Source organism: Heptranchias perlo, chromosome 1 (genome assembly GCF_035084215.1).
Source record: "Heptranchias perlo isolate sHepPer1 chromosome 1, sHepPer1.hap1, whole genome shotgun sequence".
Lineage (NCBI taxonomy): Eukaryota > Metazoa > Chordata > Chondrichthyes > Hexanchiformes > Hexanchidae > Heptranchias > Heptranchias perlo.
The window spans coordinates 148,549,816-148,573,888 of NC_090325.1; the positions used below are offsets into that span (position 1 = coordinate 148,549,816).

The 24,073-nt window shown below is 42.1% G+C and overlaps 1 protein-coding gene across 1 annotated transcript; it reads left to right on the forward strand.

Annotated features, from left to right (window-relative positions):
- Positions 1–161: 161 nt before the first annotated feature.
- npy1r (neuropeptide Y receptor Y1) lies at positions 162–22,641 on the forward strand. Its single transcript, XM_067992556.1, has 3 exons — positions 162–237; positions 7,451–8,346; positions 20,492–22,641. The coding sequence occupies exons 2-3, from the start codon at positions 7,648–7,650 to the stop codon at positions 20,906–20,908; spliced, it is 1,116 nt and encodes a 371-aa protein (XP_067848657.1). The 5' UTR covers positions 162–237; positions 7,451–7,647; the 3' UTR covers positions 20,909–22,641.
- The last annotated feature ends 1,432 nt before the right edge of the window (positions 22,642–24,073 follow it).

The following is a 24,073-nucleotide window of genomic DNA, read 5'->3' on the forward strand; positions in this document are numbered from 1 at the left end:
CTCAGTTTAACAGAGATTCTTTGCTTTTGTAATGTAGGCCACCCCCTCGATCAGTCTGTGCCGCCCACCCTCCAGTGATTGACACTGAACAGCTCGGACTCACCTTGTGATTTGACAGAAGCTGGGCTCTAAGCTCCGCCTCCACTGTAAGAAATAGGGGAGCAACTCGCAATGATGAATTATTCACTAAAGAACAGGGTGCAACCGCAAAAGGCACGTTCAGCACTCTGTGTCTAGGTGGGTTTAGTTTGTTTTTCTTCAAAACCGGGTTTGTTGGTGTTGCTTCGCTATTAAAAACTGCAGCTAGATTTGGAAAACGGTCTTATTTAAGTGTTGATCCCGTGTACGTTGTCAGAAAGCTTTCGAAAGCAACGGTTCGTTTTCTAGCAGAGAAAACAACCCAATGTCAGTCTCTGACCTGCCAGCCGAGCTAGTGTGAGAGCCGTGACCTGTCAAGAGTCAGTAACTTACCGATCTGACGAGACGTATTGTGTTTGAGAATCGGCTACTTCTGAATAGAGAGAAAATGCAACATAATCACTGTGTGCAAAGCCTTAAATTCTATAGCACGTCGCACGAAGTTTTAAATATCGAACATCTGGATTGTTACTTTTTGCGTTTCAAGAGTAACAGGAATATATCTTTCAAGTAAAATGCACGTCATGATCTCTGCAGCCGTGTCTGTCCCCGTAACTCCTCTATTAAGTTATTTTATATTTCATTTTGGTACATTGTTTAAAATGATGTAAAATGATAGCAATCGGCTTATTTAAAACCCGATATAGATTACTTATTAAACGATTGTCATGTCTTAAAGTTGTTTCTAATTGTTATGTTGACGCAACTTTTATGCATTTTGTTTGGTTTCATGATTTTTGCATTATTACAGAAACTTTAATGCAAAAGAGAATCGATTTTCCCTCAAAAATGTAGCCTCCAGCGCCCATCCCGTGACCGACCAGGCGCATTCGTGTGTTACTATCCGGACAGTCACACGACTGTTGGTACAAAGCTGTCGTGTTTGTGTCTGATTATTCCTGTAGTAATGCTGCACCAACGTCTCTACTGTTCTACAGTGTTCTAATCAAATTGATATCAGTACGTTAGGGAAAAGATCAACATATGATAAAAAGATAGAGGTTGAGAGTTAAACGAGAGTTAAAGCAGAAAGGAGAGAGCGTGGAGATTGAGCCGAGAGAGGGAGAGAAATGAGCCAGAGTGAGAAAGGTGAATGAACCAGAGAGGAAGAGAGACGAGCCACAGTTAAGGAGGAAGAGAGCTGAGCCAAAGGGAGAGGGTGTTGAGCCAGACGAGAGGTGGATGAGCCAGAGAGGAAGAAAGCGGAGTCAAACCGGTAAACTGTGCGCGTATGTGTGTCTGAGAGAGAGATCATCGATGAGCAGCAATAAGATCAGGTCAATTGTGCGGGTGGGGAAACTTAATAAGATTTGAGTTTTATCACAGTCACCCTGACATGATAAGCGAATAACGCCGCAGCTGCCGAAAAGCCACATTTTAAGTTGTCAGTCAGCGAGTCTGCTAACGACCGCGTTTCATTTCTGCAGATATATTATTAATGGCTTGGATTTATATGTTGCTTCAGTTTTACGTGCTCATCAGCAGAGCTTGAGACTTAATAAAGGTCAAAACAAAACTAAACTAAACCCATGAAACAGAAGCCTGAGATGTGAATGATCAGCAAGACAATACCGACTATTTAAAGGGGTCATGATCACCAGGTTTAAAATGATTAGTTTGGCCCTTTTTATGTATACATTTTTCTGTTGATAAAATGTTTAAAATATTCAGCTCCTCCACACTGTTGGGGATCAGAAACTCCCAATTATACAAGAACTCCATTTATATTAAATATAACGTAAGTACTTTTTTTAAAATCCTGAAGGATGAATTTAGAACATAATTCTTTGTAGATTTACTTTAATATTTAATCAGGATCTTGAGGATGAGATGCCCACTTCCAAGTACTGTAGACTCTTTGTTGTCATTGTGCAGCTCATACATCTTTTTCTCCCCTGTTCTTTCCCTTCCTTGATGTTTCTTATTCTTGTAGGCTCAAAAACTTACTCAAAAACTTATTTTATTTTTACACCTCACTTTCCTCTCATTTTAACAATCCCTTCTTTTTCCCCTTTCCTTATTCTTCTATTAGAATATGTACTTTACTATTTTTTTTAAATATTCAGATTTAGACTCCTAAACACTTACTATACCGTAGATACTTACCTGCCTCTTCACACTCTAGTGTTCAGTAATATATTTTATACATAGGTATAGTAAAAAAAAGCATGCTGAAGAATTGTGTAAACAGATCCAGTTTTGGTTAGTTCTCATGGATGAATTCCAAAATTAGAATGAAACCTGATAAAACCCAAATGCATCAATGTAGACCTATCTTCAATTGCTTCTATTGTGTACTGATAGCTGAAGGAAGTTGATGTTGGAGGAAGATGGAACTAACGATGCATGTGATTTTAGCGTTATACTTTGTGAAGGTAATTGTAAGCATTTACTAAGTACTGGATACATTTTAAAAAGTCAAGCTCAAACATGAAGCTTCAAGTGCTAGGAGAACTTTTCAAGAATTCAGAAGGGGAGATCAGCTCCACTGAATTTTCTGTTTACTAAAATTAATAGATGAAAAATCTATTCAAAAGTATTTTATTCTGAAATTGTGTTGCTGACTAAACTCAATCAAATCTGAGATTTTCTGATTAGGAATAATTTGTTTTATTTTTTGACCAGAAAAGAAATGTGATTTGACCAGACTTTTTTAACCTGAATTCAGGAGCGGTTTTATCTTTCTTCTAAGAAGCATTATCTAAATATTGTAACTTTTTTATTAAAAAAAAATTCTTTAAGGATTTGAGTAACAAAAATGTTAAAATAAAGGGTTAATGCCTTTGTTTAAAAAGAAAACAACGGTTACAACAGTTGAAATCTTTGGGTTGAAATCATACTATTTGATACTATTTGATATTAGCACTTGTTATCTTAGCTAAAGGACACAATTTCATCAAGAGGGAAAACGCAAAAATCCTCTCATTTTAAAGTATATCTTATAATAGTGAGAACAAGAAATGATCCATGAAAACCTTATCCAATATTTGCCATAATGTTTATACCAGCCATTACACCTTTACAAGGAGCTCATGACCTCATCATAATACCCTCACCAGCAACTTGTATTGATTAATAAATAGTCTGACTGGTGCTGTGGCCCTTATACTGACTACATAGACTGGGATACTCCAGCTCCTTCCAGAATTGTTAGCAGCAGTTGTTGAAGGCATGCACAGCTTGTGGTAGTAAACGAGATCCAATCTATTGGAATGATTCATAATAACCAATCCATACGCTGTATGTATTCTATCTGATTTAGCCATTACACCTTTGGTAAATTAATGCATATATACAAATTATGATTAAAACATGTTGAAATATGGTATGATTTACATTTTTAATGAGAATATGGTTATAGAAAGTTACAAGGAATCAGGAAAGATGGCAGAAGACATTGTGGGAAGCTATACTAGTTTGGTTTGTTAGACTGAAAGGCTATAATGTTACAGCACTTTATAAATGTCTGTCTATAACCCACAGAAAGAAGCATGAAATGGCATAGCATGTGAGCGCATCAGTGGGAAACCCGGAAGTGGGCGGGTTGGAGCCAGGCTCCCGACCCGCCCCTGGAAAGAGGTGCATTCAGACTTTTAATTTTGTATTTAAGATATCAAAATATGTTTAACATACAAAATACATAATTTACTGAAAAAAAGCACTAGTGAGCTAGGCTTGCATAACTTACTCTTGCTTTGACTAGTAGATCATGTGCCTAATGTCACTTTGTAGTTTTGTTTCACTAGTCCATGACAACAGCAATAACAATTTTCATTTATTTACCACCTTTAACACAGAAAAATGTCCCAAGTTGCTTCACAGAGGCGTAATTAAACAAAAATGGATGCTGAGCCAGAGAAAGAGATATAAAGGTGTGACCAAAGCTTGGTCAAAGAGGTGGGTTTTAAGTAGAGTCATAAAGGAGGAGAGGGAGGTGGAGAGAGAGGGGTTTAGGAAGAGAATTCCAGAGCATGGCACGGCAAATTGTGGGGTGAAGGGAGGGGGATGCACAAGAGGCCAGAGTCGGAGGAACCGAGGGTTCTGGGGGAATTGTAGGGTGAGGAAGTTACAGAGATGGGGAAGTGCAAGGCCATGAAAGGATTTAAACACAAGGATGAGAATTGTAAATTGAAGGTGTTGGGGGACCAGGAGCCAATGTAGCTCAGCAGGGACAGGAGTGATGGGTGTGGGACTTTGTGTGGGAAGTTTAGGGGCAGCCAAGATTTGGATGAGTTGAAGTTTACAGACCGTGGAGGATGGGAGGCCAATAGGACAGCATTGGAATAGTTGAGTCTGGAGGTGACAAACGTATGGATGAAGGTTCAAGCAGAAGATGGGCTGAGACAGGGGTGGAGGCAGATGATGTTATGGAGCTGGAAGTAGGCAGTTTTTGTGATGGATAAGATATGGAGTTGTAAGTTCAGCTCAGGGTCGAATAGCATCTGAGGTTGCAAACAATCTGATTCAACCTAAGACGGCAGTAGTGAAGGGGGATGGAATCGGTGGCGAGGGTACAGAGTTTGTTGTGGGGGCCAAAGATGATGCCTCATCCAAGACAAGCAGTCTGACAGCACAGAGGCAATGGAGGGGCCGAGGGAGGTTGTGGGGAGGTAGAATTGGGTGCCGTTAGCATACACGTGGAAGCTGACTCTATGGGCTCGATTTTCGCACCCGCGATCAAGTGTGTTCGTGGCGGGGGGGCTGCGAAAATTGGGGATTCCAGGGGCGGGTCGGGAGCCTGGCTCCAACCCGCCCACTTCTGGGTTTCCCACTGATGCGCTCACATGCGTGGCCGGCGAGGCAGCCCCCACATGTGGGACTCCCGCCGGCAATTAAAGCCGGCGGGGTGCCACTTAAAGTACTTGAACAGGTACTTCAGGTTGTTTACAGACCTGATTTGACCTGATATTTTAGCAGGGATGGGATTTTGCAACTGACTGAGACTGTTTCCCGTACTGCCTGTGGCAGCTGCAAAGGTCCATTTGACAGGTGGTGGGGGGGAGACCCTCACTCAATGCAGGAGGCCACCCTGTCAATTTGGACAAAGTTTGGCCTCCACCACCCTCCTCCTAACAACAAAATGCACCAACTTGCACACTTACCCGGTGTCCAGACACATTTACCTACCTTGCGGACCCCCTCAGATGTACATCTACCGGATGGGGGCCTCCGTAGCTGCAGTCATGACCTCCTTGGAGGACAAACAGCATCACCAGCCTCGCCGGCCACGCCGTCCACCTCTAACACGTAAAGCTCCACAACACAGTGCTGTGACACATCCACCTGCACAGCAGGAGGGAGGGCAACCGCAGAGAGAGATACGTCGCAGAAGGCACTACCCTCGCCACAGAGTCCACAGACCGAGGCTCAGCTTCCTGGACCTCTCTGACCAGCAGTGCACACGGAGGCTCAGAGTCACTCGACATGTAGTCGTGGACATCTGCAGCCTCCTTCATGCCGAGCTGCTCCCGGTTGGCCCGAGCACCATCTTCTTACCTGTCACTGTCAAAGTCACCACTACCCTCAACAACTTCTCCTCCGCATCCTTCCAGGGTGCCACCGGGGACATCGCTGACGTCTCTCAGTCGTCTGCACAAAAGAGCCTTGCAAATACACCTACACCCACTCTGCAGTGACACAATGTGTGGCATCAGTTGTGGGTCTTCATAGTGATCCTCAGGAAAGGGCATTATTGCACAAATCAGACAAGATTCGCAAAGACGTGGCAGTAGTGGTGCCAATATATGTAATATGAGTTGATCAGAAATTAAATATAAGTAAAACCCATGACAAACCCTCAAACACCCTTGTGCATCCCCTTCATGCTCACGACACGTTTGCCTTCCGCTGCCTACTGCACATATGTGATGCATGCCCTTTGGCTGCAGCACAGGTAGTGGCAGGTTGAGTGAGGCTGACTGTGAAAGAGATGCATGAGAGGTTGAGTATGAGATAGATCCATGAGATTGTATGAGGATTGGGTTGAGTGGTAGTGGCGGGATGAGTACTGGCGAGGTGAGTAAGTGCAGGTAAGATGAGGATGAGCTTTGGGTGGGTGTGAGGAGCGATGTGATAGAGTAGTGTTGGCTGTGCAGAAGAAGATGTGGGGTGGGGGCGGTGATGTGGCAGACGGAGTGTAGGGGAATGAGTAAGTGTACTCACTTTGGCTGACCTACTTAGGTCATTGCAGCGCCTCCTGCACTGTATGCAGGTGGGCGATATGTTGGTGGTGCAGGTGACCTCCTCTGCCACCTCAAGCCAGGCCTTCTTGGTGGCAGAGGCAGGCCGCTTCCTCCCGCCCGCCGGGGAGAAGATCTCTGTCCTCCCCCTCCTCCTCACCCCATCCAATAAGAGCTGGAGTGAGGCATCATTAACCTGGGAGCAGCCTTCCCCCTGGGCTGCTCCATGCTGTAATTTTTCCTATTTCTTGCAGCATCAGTCAGTGGAGGACTGCCCCTTTAAATAGAGCTCCTCCCGCTGACAGATCTTACTGCGCATGCGCAGTCCGCCCACCGCGCAGCTTAGCAGCGGGGAACCCGAAGAACAGGTAAGTGGCTCCAATTAGCCTGCGATTGCATGCGGGGCAGACTGATTTCACCGGGCACGTTACCCACGCGCCCAATCTACCCCCCGCCGCGAACCCACCGCCATGGTAATATCGGGCCCTATGTCTTTGGAAGATGTCGCCAAAGGTCACCGTTTAAATGAGGAAGAGAAAGGGGCCATGGATAGATCCTCGGGGGACTCCAGAGGTAATGGTGTGGGGTCATGAAGAGAAGCCATTGCTGGAGATACTTTGGCTCTGATTGGATAGGTAAAAGTGGAATCAAGAAGGGCAGTCCCAGTGGAGGAGAGGCATTGAAAGAGGATGGTGTGATCAATCATGTCACAGGCGGTAGGGAGATACTCTTGCATATCCTCTGTATAAACCAAGCCCACAGATGCATATAATAGCTAGCAATTTCAAGAGACATATTCACAAGTATCTTTTGTCAACATTTTCCCAGAATCCCAGTTTACAAAACTTTTGTTATCAATTAACCTCTAAACCCAGGTACCAGGAGTATGAAAATCAGGTTATCTGATTGAAATATCAGACCAGTTTTGTTCAGAACCAAAAATGTGCTGCATAGATTTTAGTCCCATCTATTTGGTTACTATTAGATTCTGATAAGCAATTAAATGACCCAATGACTGGATTTTCTCAGTGTAATCTCAGGTGGTTAGATTGCAATAGTTTTTATGCACAGCTTGTATTATTTGTGAATTTTTTACTCATTGTAATCGTGGTAACATTTCTTTTCAATTATAGGAAGATTCCTATATAAAAAAACATGGAGCGGTGATTAATACTGAATCTATAGTCTGACCAGATGTAAGGTGAAATGTGAAAACACTCTTTTTCCAGAAGACTATTTAGTCAAAACATTTTATCCTGCAAAGGGGAGTGAACTAATTATCGCTGATCCTGCAACAACTGGCACTGTGAAAAAACTGTCTGGAGACAGAATGGATGGGATTGCTTTCGTTTATGCTGGAAATCTTTCCATTCCCTTTAACTCTTCTGAGAGAAATTTTACCGTGGACAATGATGACAAGTGTCATTCTCCGACTGTCGTGATTTTTACACTAGCACTGGTTTACAGTGCCGTCGTCATCCTCGGAGTCTCTGGTAATCTGTTATTGATCACTATCATCATGAAACAGAAAGAAATGCACAACGTTACGAACATTCTGATTGTCAACCTGTCAGTGTCCGATCTACTCATCAGTGTCATGTGCCTGCCCTTCACATTTGTCTACACTTTTATGGATCATTGGATCTTTGGTGAGGCCATGTGTAAACTAAACTCCATGATCCAGTGTATCTCCATCACGGTCTCCATCTTCTCTTTGGTGTTGATTGCCATCGAGCGCCACCAGTTGATAATCAACCCCCGAGGCTGGAGACCCAATAACAAGCATGCCTACCTAAGCATTGCCATCATGTGGGCACTAGCACTGCTCACATCTCTGCCTTTCCCACTTTTCCATGTTCTGACCGATGAGCACTTCCAATACGACCCTAAATACTCAAAGGAATTTGCTGGAAAGTACTTGTGTTTCGATCAATGGCCATCGGAAAACCAAAGGCTGGCCTATACCACATGTCTCCTGGTAATGCAGTACTTCGCGCCCCTCTGCTTTATATTCGTCTGCTACTTTAAAGTAAGTGGGAAGAAGTCTTTACATTCTGTGATGATCTGGTTAGTTTGCATGTGATCAAAGTCGGTTTGGTTTTGGATTTTGTGTGTTTGCATTTCAAACTCTTGATTCTCGGACCGATCAATGTATTCCAGTACCGTGGAACCCCAATGCAGTTTGAAAATAATGGTCAAATTTTAAAGGAGCATCATTAATCTTTGAAGAGAGTGGCGGGTATTATGAGTGCGACCAGAACAGAGTAAGCCGTTACCAAGAGTTGGCAGTATCTAATCAAGAATTTTAAATAGGCTGAGCTTTGATGGATTTTTTTAAACTGAAGATTTCATTATTTAACCATTACTAAAATAATTATAGTGGACATGCAAACTTGACATTACTGGATACTGGCGATTGCACGGTTTACATTGAGAACATCTGGTATACATGTTCATGCTAATTCACCTTCATTGGCTTCACATGATTTCCAAAAAACCGTCATAAGATTAAAATGAAACAGAAAAAAAAGAGGGTTATGATGAATGTGAGGATCATAATACAGTAGAGAGTAAGGCTGAATAAAGAAAGTACAGAGGAGATCTAAAAAAGGGAATAAGAGGGGCAAAGGGAGAATATGAGAATAGATTAGCAGCTAACATAAAAGGGAACCAAAAATCTTTTATAAACATATAAATAGTAAAAGGGTAGTCAAAGGAAGGGTGGGGCCAATTAGGGACAAAAAAGATCTTCTTGTGGAGGCAGTGGGTCTGGCTGAGGTACTAAATGAATACTTCACATCTGTCTTCACTGGAGAAGAGGATGCTGCCATTCTAGCAGTAAAGGAGGAGGCAACAATATTGGATAGGATAAAAATAGATAAAGAGGAGGTACTTAAAAGATTGGCAGCACTCAATGTAGAAAAGTCATCCGGTCCAGATGGAATGCATCCTAGGTTACGGAGGGAAGTAAGAGTGGAAATTGCAGAGGACATGGCTGAGGTACTAAATTAATAGTTTGCATCCGTCTTCACTAAAGAGTGATATTGGATAGGGTAAAAATAAAGAGGAGGTACTTAAAAGATTGGCAGTACTCAAAGTAGAAAAATCACCCGATCCAGATGGGATACATCTTAGTTTACTGAGGGAAGTAAGGGTGGAAATTGCAGAGGCTCTGGCCACAACCTTCCAATCCTCCTTAGATATGGGAACGGTGTTGGAGGACTGGAGGATTGGAAATATTACACCCCTGTTCAAAAAAGGGGAGAGGGATAAACCCAGCAATTACAGGCCACTCAGCCTAACATCGGTGGTGGGGAGACTTTTAGAGATAATAATCCGGGCCAAAATTAATCGGCACTTGGAAAAGTATGGGCTATTAAATCCAAGTCAACACGGATTTGTTAAAGAAAAATCGTGTTTGACTAACTTGATTGAGTTCAATGATGAAATAACAGAGAGGGTTGATGAGGATGGTGCAGTTAATATGTACATAAACTTTTCATTTGATAAAGTACCATTTGTTTGCAAAATTATAGCCCATGGGATTAAAGGGACAGTGGCAGCATTGCTACAACATTGGCTAAGGGACAGAAAGCAGACAGTAGTGGTGAACAATAGTTTATCAGATTGGAGGGAAGTATACAGCGGTATTCCCCAGGGGTCAGTATTAGGACCACTGCTCTTTTGGATCCTGGGCTTTGTTAATAGAGGCATGGAGTACAAAAGCAAGAAAGTTTTGCTAAACCTTTATAAGCCTTTGGTTAGGCTTCAGCTGGAGTATTGTGTTCAATTTTGGGCACCACACTTTAGTACCAGGGATGAGGGACTTCAACTATGTGAAGAGACTGGAGAGGGCCAGGATCCCATATGCTTTTTTTAAAAAGCCTTCTCAACTTGGCCTGCCACCTTCAAAGATTTTTGTATGTGCACCCCCAGGTCTCTCTGTTCCTGCACCCCCTTTAAAATTGCACCATTTAGTTTATATTCTTCCTACCAAAATGTATCACTTTAAACTTCTCTGCGTTAAATTCCATCTGCCATGTGTCTGCCCATTTCCCAATCTGTCTATGTCCTCCTGAAGTCTGTTACTATCTTCACATTGTTTACTACATTTCCAAGTTTCATGTCATCTGCAAACTTTGAAATTCTACCCTCTGTACCCAAATCCAGGTCATTAATATATATCAAAAAGAGCAGTAGTCCTAATACTGACCCCTGAGGAACACCACTGTATACTTCCCTCCAGTCTGAAAAACAACCGTTCACACTAATCTCTGCTTTCTGTCCCCTAGCCAACTTTGTATCCATGCTGCCACTGTCCCTTTAATCCCATGGGCTTTAATTTTGTGAACAAGTCTATTATGTGGTACTTTATCAAGTGCCTTTTGAAAGTCCACATACACAACATCAACCGCACTACCATCATCAATCCTCTCCGTTACTTCATCAAAGAACTCAATCATAGAATCATAGAATCATAGAAGTTACAACATGGAAACAGGCCCTTCGGCCCAACATGTCCATGTCGCCCAGTTTATACCACTAAGCTAGTCCCAATTGCCTGCACTTGGCCCATATCCCTCCATACCCATCTTACCCATGTAACTGTCCAAATGCTTTTTAAAAGACAAAATTGTACCCGCCTCTACTACTGCCTCTGGCAGCTCGTTCCAGACACTCACCACCCTTTGAGTGAAAAAATTGCCCCTCTGGACCCTTTTGTATCTCTCCCCTCTCACCTTAAATCTATGCCCCCTCGTTATAGACTCCCCTACCTTTGGGAAAAGATTTTGACTATCGACCTTATCTATGCCCCTCATTATTTTATAGACTTCGATAAGATCACCCCTTAACCTCCTGCTCTCCAGGGAAAAAAGTCCCAGTCTGTCTAACCTCTCCCTGTAAGTCAAACCATCAAGTCCCGGTAGCATCCTAGTAAATCTTTTCTGCACTCTTTCTAGTTTAATAATATCCTTTCTATAATAGGGTGACCAGAACTGTACACAGTACTCCAAGTGTGGCCTCACCAATGCCCTGTACAACTTCAACAAGACATCCCAACTCCTGCATTCAATGTTCTGACCAATGAAACCAAGCATGCCGAATGCCTTCTTCACCACCCTATCCACCTGTGACTCCACTTTCAAGGAGCTATGAATCTGTACTCCCAGATCTCTTTGTTCTATAACTCTCCCCAACGCCCTACCATTAACGGAGTAGGTCCTGGCCCGATTCGATCTACCAAAATGCATCACCTCACATTTATCTAAATTAAACTCCATCTGCCATTCATCGGCCCACTGGCCCAATTTATCAAGATCCCGTTGCAATCCCAGATAACCTTCTTCACTGTCCACAATGCCACCAATCTTGGTGTCATCTGCAAACTTACTAACCATGCCTCCTAAATTCTCATCCAAATCATTGATATAAATAACAAATAACAGCGGACCCAGCACCGATCCCTGAGGCACACCGCTGGACACAGGCATCCAGTTTGAAAAACAACCCTCTACAACCACCCTCTGTCTTCTGTCGTCAAGCCAATTTTGTATCCAATTGGCTACCTCACCTTGGATCCCATGAGATTTAACCTTATGTAACAACCTACCATGCGGTACCTTGTCAAATGCTTTGCTGAAGTCCATGTAGACCACGTCTACTGCACAGCCCTCATCTATCTTCTTGGTTACCCCTTCAAAAAACTCAATCAAATTCGTGAGACATGATTTTCCTCTCACAAAACCATGCTGACTGTTCCTAATTAGTCCCTGCCTCTCCAAATGCCTGTAGATCCTGTCCCTCAGAATACCCTCTAACAACTTACCCACTACAGATGTCAGGCTCACTGGTCTGTAATTCCCAGGCTTTTCCTTGCCGCCCTTCTTAAACAAAGGCACAACATTTGCTACCCTCCAATCTTCAGGCACCTCACCTGTAGCGGTGGATGATTCAAATATCTCTGCTAGGGGACCCGCAATTTCCTCCCTAACCTCCCATAACGTCCTGGGATACATTTCATCAGGTCCCGGAGATTTATCTACCTTGATGCGCGTTAAGACTTCCAGCACCTCCCTCTCTGTAATATGTACACTCCTCAAGACATCACTATTTATTTCCCCAAGTTCCCTAACATCCATGCCTTTCTCAACCGTAAATACCGATGTGAAATATTCATTCAGGATCTCACCCATCTCTTGTGGTTCCGCACATAGATGACCTTGTTGATCCTTAAGAGGCCCTACTCTCTCCCTAGTTACCCTTTTGTTAAACATGATTTTCCTTTAACAAATCCAATGCTGACTTTCATTTATTAGCCCATACATTTCCAAGTGGCAATTTATTTTGTCCTGGATTATTGTCTCTTCAAGTTTCCCCACCACCAACGTTAGGCTGACAGGCCTGCAATTGCCAGGTTTAACCCTCTCCCCTTTTTTGAACAGGGGTGTAATGTTTGCAATCCTCCAGTCCTCCGGCACCATCCCCATATCTACGGAGGATTGGAAGATTGTGGCCAGAGCCTCTGCAATTTCCACCCTTTCTTCCCATCTGGATTGGGTGATTTTTCTACTTTGAGTATCGCCAATCTTTTAAGTACCTCCTTTATTTTTACTCTATCTAATGTCACTCTTTAGTGAAGACGGATGCGAAGTATTCATTTAGTACCTCAGCCATGTCCTCTGCCTCCACAAGAAGATCTATTTTGTCCCTAATCGGTCCCACCCTTCCTTTGACTACACTTTTACCATTTATATGTTTATAAGGAGCCCTAGTAAAATTGAAGTCATTGGGAATTAGGGAGAAAACTCTCCAGTGGCTAGAGTCATACCTAGCACAAAGGAAGATGGTAGTGGTTCTTGGAGGCCAATCATCTCAGCCCCAGGACATTGTTGCAGGAGTTCCTCAGGGCAGTGTCCTAGGCCCAAACATCTTCAGCTGTTTCATCAATGATCTTCCCTCCATCATGAGGTCAGAAATGGGGATGTTCGCTGATGATTGCACAGTGTTCAATTCCATTCGCAGCCCCTCAGATAATGAAGCAGTCCACGCCCACATGCAGCAAGACCTGGACAACATCCATGCTTGGGCTGATAAGTGGTAAGTAACATTCGCGCCAGACAAGTGCCAGGCAATGACCATCTCCAAGAAAGAGTCTAACCACCTCCCCTTGACATTCAACGGCATTACCATCGCCGAATCCCCCACCATCAACATCCTGGGGGTCACCATTGAAAAGAAGCTTAACTGGACTAGCTACATAAATACTGTGGCTACAAGAGCAGGTCAGAGGCTGGGTATTCTGTGGCGAGTGACGCACCTCCTGACTCCCCAAAGCCTTTCCACCATCTATAGGGCACAAGTCGGGAGTGTGATGGAATATCCTCCACTTGCCTGGATGAATGCAGCTCCAACAACAGTCAAGAAGCTCGACACCATCCAGGACAAAGCAGCCCACTTGATTGGTACCCCATCCACCACCCTAAACATTCACTCCCTTCACCACCGGCGCATTGCAGCAACTTGCCAAGGCTTCTTCAACAGCACCTCCCAAACCCGCGACCTCTACCACCTAGAAGGACAAGGGCAGCAGGCACATGGGAACAACACCACCCGCACGTTCCCTTCCAAGTCACACACCATCCCAACTTGGAAATATATAGCCGTTCCTTCATCGTTGCTGGGTTAAAATCCTGGAACTCCCTACCTAACAGCACTGTGGGAGAACCTTCACCACATGGACTGCAGCGATTCAAGAATGCGGCTCACCACCACCTTCTCAAGGGATGGGCAATAAATGCTGGTCTTGCCAGTGACGTTCATGACCCATGAACGAATAAAAAAAAGTCTTTTGTGTTCCCTTTTATGTTAGCCGCTAATCTATTCTCATACTCTCCCTTTGCCCCTCTTATTCCCTTTATTAGATCTCCTCTGTACTTTCTGTATTCAGCTTGGTTCTCTACTGTATTATGAACCTTACATTTATCATAAGCCTCCTTTTTCTGTTCCATTTTAATCCCTATATCTTCAGTCATCCAGCGAGCCCCAGCTTTGGATGCCATTTCTTTCCCCTTTGTAGGGACGTGTAACCCAAACCAACTCCTCCTTGAAGACCTTCCATTGTTCAATTACTGTTTTGCCTACCAATTTTTGATTCCAATCCACCTGTGCAAATCCCTTTTTAACTCACTGAAATTTGCCCTCCTCCAGTTAAGCATTTTCACATTTGATTGTTCCTTTTCCTTTTCCAAAACTATTCTAAACCTAATGATATTATGATCACTGTTCCCCAAATGCTCCCCCCACTGAAACATGCTCCACCTGCCCCACTTCATTCCCCAGAACTAGATCCAGCATTGTTTCCTTCATGTTTGGGCTGAAAACACACTTCCAGAAATTTCTCTTGGACACATTTCAGGAATTCCTCCCTCCTTGCCCTTTACACTGTTCCTGTCCCAATCTATATTGGGATAATTGAAGTCCCCAATTATCACTACTCCATAGTTCCTGCATCTTTCTGTAATTGCCTGCAAATGTTCTCCTTTATCTCCTTCCCACTATTTGGTGGCCTATAGTATACACCTAGTAACGTATTAGCTCCTCTATTTTTCCTTAATTCTAACCAAATAGGTTCTATAGGGTGGGGAGCTCAGGCCGGCAGCGGCCGGCAGTATTTCTGTGCAGCCAGGAGGAGAACGCCTGCTGCTCCTGGCTCCACAAAAATTAAACAATAAAAAAAATGTCCTGCCTTTTGTGGGCGGCCTCCAGTGGTCTTTTTAAGGACTACTGTTCAGACCGCTGAAGATCCGAAACAACTGGGTGGAGCAAGCATGGCGCAATTGGGGTCCTACAACCAGCACTAGGACCCCAATTTGCACCTAATGTCTGTTTCAAGCAGGCCCCCGGCACACCTGGAAGTTACCTGCTTCCAATTTGGCAGCTGGCACATTTCCGGGGGAGATCGCGCCCAAGAGTTTACGACCTGGAATTCATTCCTGTAACCTCAATTTTTTCACCCAACGAACAGGTGAAACAAGTTTTGAAGTGTTTTCACTTTTAGCAACTGGTCAACTTACCCCTAGTTTGGACTAGGAGCAGCACTGCGCAAAATAGATAATATGGAGCACATCAAATACCATCAGCTTTCAATTATACATTTCATTAGTATTCTCACGCATTTTAATGGTAATTGTTGTGATAATTTTTCACTTTCATTTTCATCTCCTCGTTGTTATTCAACCAGAGCCACAAAGTTCTCAGTGAAGATGAACATTTCAGAAATAATTACATCCCTATTTGTCATTGTTTATTGGAATGCATTTAAATAAAGGAAAGTAGCACAATTCAAAGTATAATCGGTAACAATATCAATGTCCTTGGTGGTGGAGGTGAGGTGACTCTCAATTCTCCAATAAATTGTTAAATAAACGATTTATTCCTGGCTGCAGTTAAACTCTCTGTCTGTCTTCATCTGTTGCACTGACTGAAAATGAAAGCTAATGTGGAGACTGCACTTTGTTTTTTTTAGTCTAGCTGTAGCATGGGTTTCAACAATTAAGATCAGCATGTACTATTTCAGATTGCTTAGCGATGACAAAACTATGCCTCATGGGAACTTGTAGCAGGAATTAAGTAATGTTAAGTGAACAAGATATTTTGAGTAAAGTGAATAAGAAAAATATTGATATTTTTTGTAATGTTTCCAAAATATGCTATTATAATCCACTGAGTTAAAAGAAATCATTATCTAAATCTCAATGTATAAGTAGCATCTTTAAGTACATTTAAATTTGAGACTGTGACTTATGTAAGTGGTGTGGAGGGTAGAGAAGGGCAGTTGAAAATTGGCTGTTGAGAAATAGAATGTTGCCAAATCACCGGATCCCTTGACAATTGATTAGTGTTCTCAAGTCTGGCTGCATTGAAGAGGGAGGAGGAGAGCAAGCATGAGAAGAAAAAGGGAACAGAAGGAAACTGAAAGAGAAATGACAGCCATGAAAAGGGAGATCGGGGGAACTGGGTGTTGCAGTGGGATAGCACACTGTCCTAAAACCAGTTTCAAATTCAATCCAGTCAGAGGTTATGACAGTCTCCAGAGATCTTATGCAAAATGAATTTGGGTTTTATTTTGTGCCCAGCTCCCGCTGTCCCTGACTGCTTGATGCTGACACTAATTGCCTGCAATATGACAAGTGTTCCGTTACCCAGTACTAACATCCTTCAGCAAGTAAAGGTAGAAGAGAGAGAAAGAAGTAAGTCAGATATAGCAAGATAAAGAAAGAGAAAACAACCGAACGTGCAGACATGGGGAAGAAAGAATGAGATAAGAATTCCACTGCTCATCGTTAGCAAATTCATAAATGTGCTTGTGAAGGTTTCTTCTGTTCTTCATTTCTAGTGAAATCATAAACACACCCTAAAAGGTCATATTTATGGTTTCATTAGAAACACTGAAGAGATAAACTTGATGAATACAATTATAATGTTGCTACATATAGAGATCAGAGGAATTCATATCCCTTAGAGAAAGGACATAGAAAGGGAGAAGAGAAAAATCTAATTTTAAGTAATAAAAAAATAGGTGGAGACATACACAGGAGGGAGAAGGGTTCAAGTCTTTCTACCAATTTAATTACTGGTTACTAATGTCAATTGATTTATACATTGTATCTTTTTATATAATTTACTCTTTAAAATATATAGAATAATAGGATACGTGGGGGTGTTTCTAAGGCAGAAATCTGATCTAAGGCAGAAATCTGATCAAGTGATTTAAATAATAAGGTAAACAGTGAGAATTTAAATTGTTTTAACTGTCACCTGAATCTGAGATTGCAGCCTTGAAATCACTCCAAGGTATTTGTTTTAAAAAAAATAGAATCTACTGGTTGATCTCCTGTAGTGTTGCTCATGGATTGAAATGAGCCTGAACCCGATGGTGCTGCTTAACTGGGAACTGATTGGTCAAAGTTCTGGGACACGATTTGGTTCAAGAGACAGCAGTCTCTGGTAATGCAGTCTGATTGGTTGAATTGCCAGACATGACTTAATAACTTAGATACGATGAACTGCCTGGGATGGTTTCACACAATCCTGGGTTTGTTTTACTCAGTCCTGGGTTTGTTTTACACAATCCTGGGTTTGTTTTACTCAGTCCTGGGTTTGTTTTACTCAGTCCTGGGATGGTTTTACTCAATCCTGGGTTTGTTTTACTCAGTCCTGGGTTTCTTTTACTCAGTCCTGGGATGGTTTTAATCAGTCCTGGGTTTGTTTTCCTCAGTCCTGGGATGGTTTTACTCAGTCCTGCGATGGTTTTACTCAATCCTGGGTTTGTTTTACTCAGTCCTGGAATGGTTTTACTTAGTCCTGGGATGGTTTTACTCAGTTCTGGGTTTGTTTTACTCAGTCCTGGGATGGTTTTACTCAGTCCTGGGTTTGTTTTACTCAGTCCTGGGATGGTTTTACTCAGTCCTGGGATGGTTTTACTCAGTCCTGGGATGGTTATACTCAGTCCTGGGTTTGTTTTACTCAGTCCTGGGTTTGTTTTACTCAGTCCCGGGGTGGTTTTACTCAGTCCTGGGTTTGTTTTACTCAGTCCTGGGACGGTTTTACTCAGTCCTGGGTTTGTTTTACTCAGTCCCGGGATGGTTTTACTCAGTCCTGGGTTTGTTTTACTCAGTCCTGGGATGGTTTTACTCAGTCCTGGGTTTGTTTTAGTCAGTCCTGGGATGGTTTTAATCAGTCCTGGGTTTGTTTTACTCAGTCCTGGGATGGTTTTACTCAGTCCTGGGATGGTTTTACTCAGTCCTGGGATGGTTTTACTCAGTCCTGGGTTTGTTTTACTCTGTCCTGGGTTTGTTTTACTCAGTCCTGGGATGGTTTTAGTCAATCCTGGGATGGTTTTTCTCAGTCCTGGGATGATTTTTCTCAGTCCTGGGTTTGTTTTACTCAGTCCTGGGATGGTTTTACTCAGTCCTGGGTTTGTTTTACTCAGTCCTGGGTTTGTTTTCCTCAGTCCTGGGTTTGTTTTACTCAGTCCAGGGATGGTTTTACTCAGTCCTGGGATGGTTTTACTCAGTCCTGGGATGGTTTTACTCAGTCCTGGGTTTGTTTTCCTCAGTCCTGGGTTTGTTTTCCTCAGTCCTGGGATGGTTTTACTCAGTCCTGGGTTTGTTTTCCTCAGTCCTGGGTTTGTTTTACTCAGTCCTGGGATGGTTTTCCTCAGTCCTGGGTTTGTTTTCCTCAGTCCTGGGATGTTTTTCCTCAGTCCTGGGATGTTTTTCCTCAGTCCTGGGATGTTTTTCCTCAGTCCTGGGTTTGTTTTCCTCAGTCCTGGGTTTGTTTTCCTCAGTCCTGGGATGGTTTTAGTCAGTCCTGGGTTTGTTTTCCTCAGTCTTGGGTTTGTTTTCCTCAGTCCTGGGATGGTTTTACTCAGTCCTGGGTTTGTTTTACTCAGTCCTGGGATGATTTTACTCAGTCCTGGAATGGTTTTACTCAATCCTGTTATGGTTTTACTCAGTCCTGTGTTTGTTTTACTCAGTCCTGGGTTTGTTTTACTCAGTCCTGGGATGGTTTTACTCAGTCCTGGGATGGTTTTACTCAGTCCTGGGATGGTTTTACTCAGTCCTGGGTTTGTTTTACTCAGTCCTAGGATGGTTTTACTCAGTCCTGGGATGATTTTAATCAGTCCTGGGTTTGTTTTACTCAGTCCTGGGTTTGTTTTACTCAGTCCTGGGATGGTTTTACTCAGTCCTGGGATGGTTTTACTCAGTCCTGGGATGGTTTTAATCAGTCCTAGGTTTGTTTTACTCAATCCTGGGTTTGTTTTCCTCAGTCCTGGGTTTGTTTTACTCAGTCCTGTGTTTGTTTTACTCAATCCTGGGTTTGTTTTACTCAGTCCTGGGTTTGTTTTACTCAGTCCTGGGATGGTTTTACTCAGTCCTGGGATGGTTTTACTCAGTCCTGGGTTTGTTTTACTCAGTCCTAGGATGGTTTTACTCAGTCCTGGGATGGTTTTAATCAGTCCTGGGTTTGTTTTACTCAGTCCTGGGTTTGTTTTACTCAGTCCTGGGATGGTTTTACTCAGTCCTGGGATGGTTTTAATCAGTCCTAGGTTTGTTTTACTCAATCCTGTTTGTTTTACTCAGTCCTGGGATGGTTTTACTCAGTCCTGGGTTTGTTTTACTCAGTCCTGGGTTTGTTTTACTCAGCCCTGGGTTTGTTTTACTCAGTCCTGGGTTTGTTTTACTCAATCCTGGGTTTGTTTTACTCAATCCTGGGTTTGTTTTACTCAATCCTGGGATGGTTTTACTCAGTCCTGCGATGGTTTTACTCAGTGCTGGATTTCTATTTTGCTGATAATTTCTATGCTGTGTGTCATTGATGGATGTTGATGTTCACACTGAAATTGTGCAATGGCAGACGAAAGGCTGAAATTCATCTCCATTATTTGAGCCCATTTCTTTTAAAATAAGTTAATGCTAACAACTCTGCTAAAATTAGAGATGCATTTTAGAGAAATGTGTTAAGCATTTGATGGTTAACATCCCATTGTGTAATTTCATTCCCTGAAAGAGTAGCAATTGTGAATATTGTAAGTTCTTGTCTGTTTTTTTTTACTGCCAGTTATCTCATCTCCTCTATGTCCCTCCTGCAGGGCTTGACTCCTTGGTGGGTATGGTTCCAGTGGTACCAGGTATTCTTTGACACCTCGCCTATGTGACCATTCTTCGTGAGTGGGCCTAGACAATGACCCTACTCAGGCTGTTCAAACACAAGGCCATCACAGCTGAGCCTGATCCTGTCTTCTCCCAACACAAGGACTTTCAGTAAAGGTTGCTGGATAGCAACCAGGAGCAGGAACTGTGGCTGATTTTTCCCTCCATAAGCCAGGGCACTGAAGCCATTTGTACCACTCCAACTGCCACCCTGGCAGGGGTCAGCCAACTCAGCAGAGACTGGGGATTGAAGCTGGGACTTTCCTAGTCTGTATGGCTTAGTTTAAAGTCCTTTAACCAGCTGAATGATCAGGGAGCCATGTGATTGCTGTAAGTTTAGCACAAAATAATAGCTGATCTCTAGAAAAGAATATTGCCTACAATTGTAATATAAATGAGCTCAAGTTTGAATGTCTAAATGTTGGCTGAAAAAAATTATTCATGTTTTGTCTTCAAAAGATATATATACGCCTAAGGAGGAGAAACAACATGATGGACAAGATAAGAGAGAATAAATACAGGGCAGATGAGAACAGAAGAATCAACATTATGCTAATCTCCATTGTGGTGGCATTTGCAGTCTGCTGGTTACCCCTCAACATCTTCAATGCTGTTTTTGATTGGAACTACGAGGTCATCAATAATTGCCATCACAATCTGGTTTTTTCCATATGTCATCTGACAGCGATGCTGTCAACCTGTACAAACCCCATCTTTTATGGATTCCTCAATAAAAACTTTCAGAGGGACTTGTGTTCATTTCTCCATTACTGCAAATGTAGCTCCAGAGAGGAGGACTATGAAGCTATTGCCATGTCAACCATGCAGACAGAGATTTCCAAGAGCTCTCTGAAACAGGCAACACAAATTGCTTAAGATATAATATTGATTTCGGAATCTTGCTTTAGCGGAATAAACAGCAATTGGTCCACTTGGCCTATGCTACCAAATGCCAATAAGGATCATTCCATAATCCACTGGTGAAATGTCTCATCTACAAATTATATATATTTAAGGACCATGTGATTTTAGTATGGCTAACACACAGGAGATTCCTTCTAACTTGTTTCTTGGTCTACACTCCATTGTGAGTAAAATTGACCTTTACTCTGGAGAAGACTTTATAAAAATACCTAGAGTTCAGAAACTTCACTACATGCAACTTCTAACTTTTTTATTTCTTCTTGGGCAATGTGGGCAAGGCCACATTTTATTGCTCATCCTTAGATGCCCTCCAATAACATTAGTTAAATTATATTTATGTTGCATGTGTTTTATTTTCAAAGTGTTTGGATATGTAAAAAAAGTTGACTACAGTGATGTCAATTTCAGCCAAATTGTCAGGGGAAGGAATGAAGTGGAGACTATTAACTTTTCCTATAGAGAGGGAAGGAAAATCAAAGGACAAGCTATCTAATTCTGCTCTCATGTGCTTCCCAGTAGCAGAGAGCTAGAAGGGTAGTGTTGTTTCTTCTTGAACAGACAATAGTTCATGTTAGAGAGAAATCTAAAAAGGGAGAACATTCGTTTTTAAGAAAGCCTTCATTTTACAAATAATGTGTCTTTGCTTTTACAAGTTTAATTTTACAGGTTCACTACCATTATATACAAAGCAGAATTTGCAGCAGCAATATTTTGTTCCAATAAGTTTTACAAATTTTGTGAGAGAACCATATTCACTTTGGATTATACCAGTAAATTATATAATTATAATAACAGTATTGTTCTGTTGGTGTATATGTGATGCATGACAATGTTTGGAAAGAAATGCTGTATCAGCCAATAACAAACACATTTTTCAAAAAGAGCTACTTAATAAGATAAATCTACCACTGCCAGAACAAATCAGACTTATAAACACATACACTGAGCCAAAAGAAAAAACAACTTACTAATACCTAATTCTGACAGTGAAATGGTGCCAAATCATAATGCACAAAAATGAAGTTTATTTTGTTAAATTTATGTATGATTACATGACTCTTGCATGGTTAATTTAAAATGTCATCTTAGTGGAAAGTACTCTGTGTACCCAAGTCTCTGCATGCTTGATGCAAATATATTGATAGATAAAAGCTATACAGGAATCAAAATTTTCTGGTTCTATAAGTACAATTCTAGGAGCCAGGTAAGAAACAGAGTATTCCATATACTGTTCAGGTAATGTACAGTTATCTTCAAGAACAGGTGATTCTCCTATTTCAATGGCAGAATTAAAGTCTCTGCCTCTGAACCCGTACAGGCCAGGAAGGTTCCAGGTTTGATCCTCTGCCTGTGTTGAGTTAACTGATCTCAGTCAAAGCAGCAGTAAAAGAACCCCTGGGTTCGTGATGAGAATAATCATCCAGGGTTCCCCTTTCCAATCTGCTGGAAGTCTGTGTCTGGTTCCTCGGTGAGGACAGGATCAGGTTCATCTGTGACATCCACAGTGGGGTAGCTTATTGAAACTCACCATCATCTCAATGGTGAATACTGACCACTTAGCTAAGGTACCAGAGGGTGACCACTCCAATGGATCAATCTATATGAATCTGTGTCTCTGTGGTCTGTGTTACCTGTCTCTGTAATTGATTAGTTTTCCTTGTAAATAAAGTTAAGCGATTCCTGTAGTGATGCTATGTGCAATGAGTCTGTTTGTGTGGATCACTGAACCCTGAAAAACTGTGGAACTGTACCCTAACAAAGTCAGGAGAGGAGGAGAGCAAAATTGAGTGGGGGGGGGGGGGGGGGGGAGTGAGTAACTTGTCATTTCAAATAGAACTAAATATAATACCTGTAATATGTTAAATCCAAAAAGGCTATTGGCGTTGCTATTTCCTCAGTGTAATGAAATAAAAATGGATGTCAGTACGTTTACCAGCACAAAATATAAAATGTTGATGTTTGAGTGTCAACTTTGCTCAGTTGGTAGTGCCCTTGCCTCTGAGGCAGAAGGTTGTAGGCTCAACCCCACTCCAGGATGTAAGGATAAAACCTAGGCTGGCACTTCAGTGCAGTACTGAGGGAGTGCCGTATTTTCAGAGTTGTTCTTTGAACGAGACATTAAACAAAGGCCCAGTCTACCAGATCAGTCACCAGTAAAGATCCCACGACACTAATGAAGAAGGTGAAAGAGTCCTCCTGGTGTCATGATCAACAATCGTCCCTCAGCCAACACCACCAAAAACAGATTTGCTGTGAGTGGGACCTCGCTGTGTGCAAAATGGCTGCCATGCTTGTCTGAATAACAATAAGGACTGTACTTCATTGTATGTGAAGTGCTTTGGGATGATTCTGACAGATGATCAAGCACTAAATAAATGTAAATCCTTTCTTTAAGTGACAATATATAAAAGAAACAAATAATTGTATGTTGTGAATACATTGCAAATTTATCTAGTTTGAGGGTCTCTGAAATATGTTTAATTAACATGAATTCCATTGCCTTAAGTGTCAGTTATTTTTCAATAGTTTCAGGTGCATCGAGTTTAGGAACCATAGTATAGTGGAAACTTTGTTATCCATCATATTGAAGGGGAATATAAATTGGCAGATAATCAAGAGCCCCAAATTTTACACAGACATCATCCAACAGTATTTTAGACATCAGAATAAAGACAAGTACAATACAAATAACATAGATTAAGTTTCATATTTCTTGGGTTGTAAGGTTGATTTAGATTAGGTAGAAGAGAGTCGGTGTTAGTGAGCTGTGCAATGAAGCGATGTTTGATACAAGGCTTTGTTCTAGCAGACAAATTTCTAGCAGATAATTGGGAAGGTAGATAATTGGAGCTCAGATAATAGGATTCCACTGTTCAATTTTTTTTTAAGAAACATATCTGTCTGACAGTGATTTTGTTTAAGTAAATGCCATTGAACCCTGATCAGTTTCTCTCATCATTCACTACTTTCTCTGTGTTTTCATGCAACTTCTAGACTGTGCTGTAGTCCTGTTCATCATCAATGTTTGAATGCAGTTGCATTGCCACTTTGCATCAATGCAATGTGGGTTTGGATGCAGATCAGTGATCTGACTCCTGAGTGCACTGAAGCCAGCGT

Excerpts from the sequence above, each read along its gene's own strand:
- npy1r (XM_067992556.1), top strand. The coding sequence starts at position 7,648 with ATGGATGGGATTGCTTTCGTTTATGCTGGAAATCTTTCCATTCCCTTT. Across the intron at positions 8,347-20,491 it reads TATTCGTCTGCTACTTTAAA|ATATATATACGCCTAAGGAG; the intron begins GTAAGTGGGAAG and ends TGTCTTCAAAAG.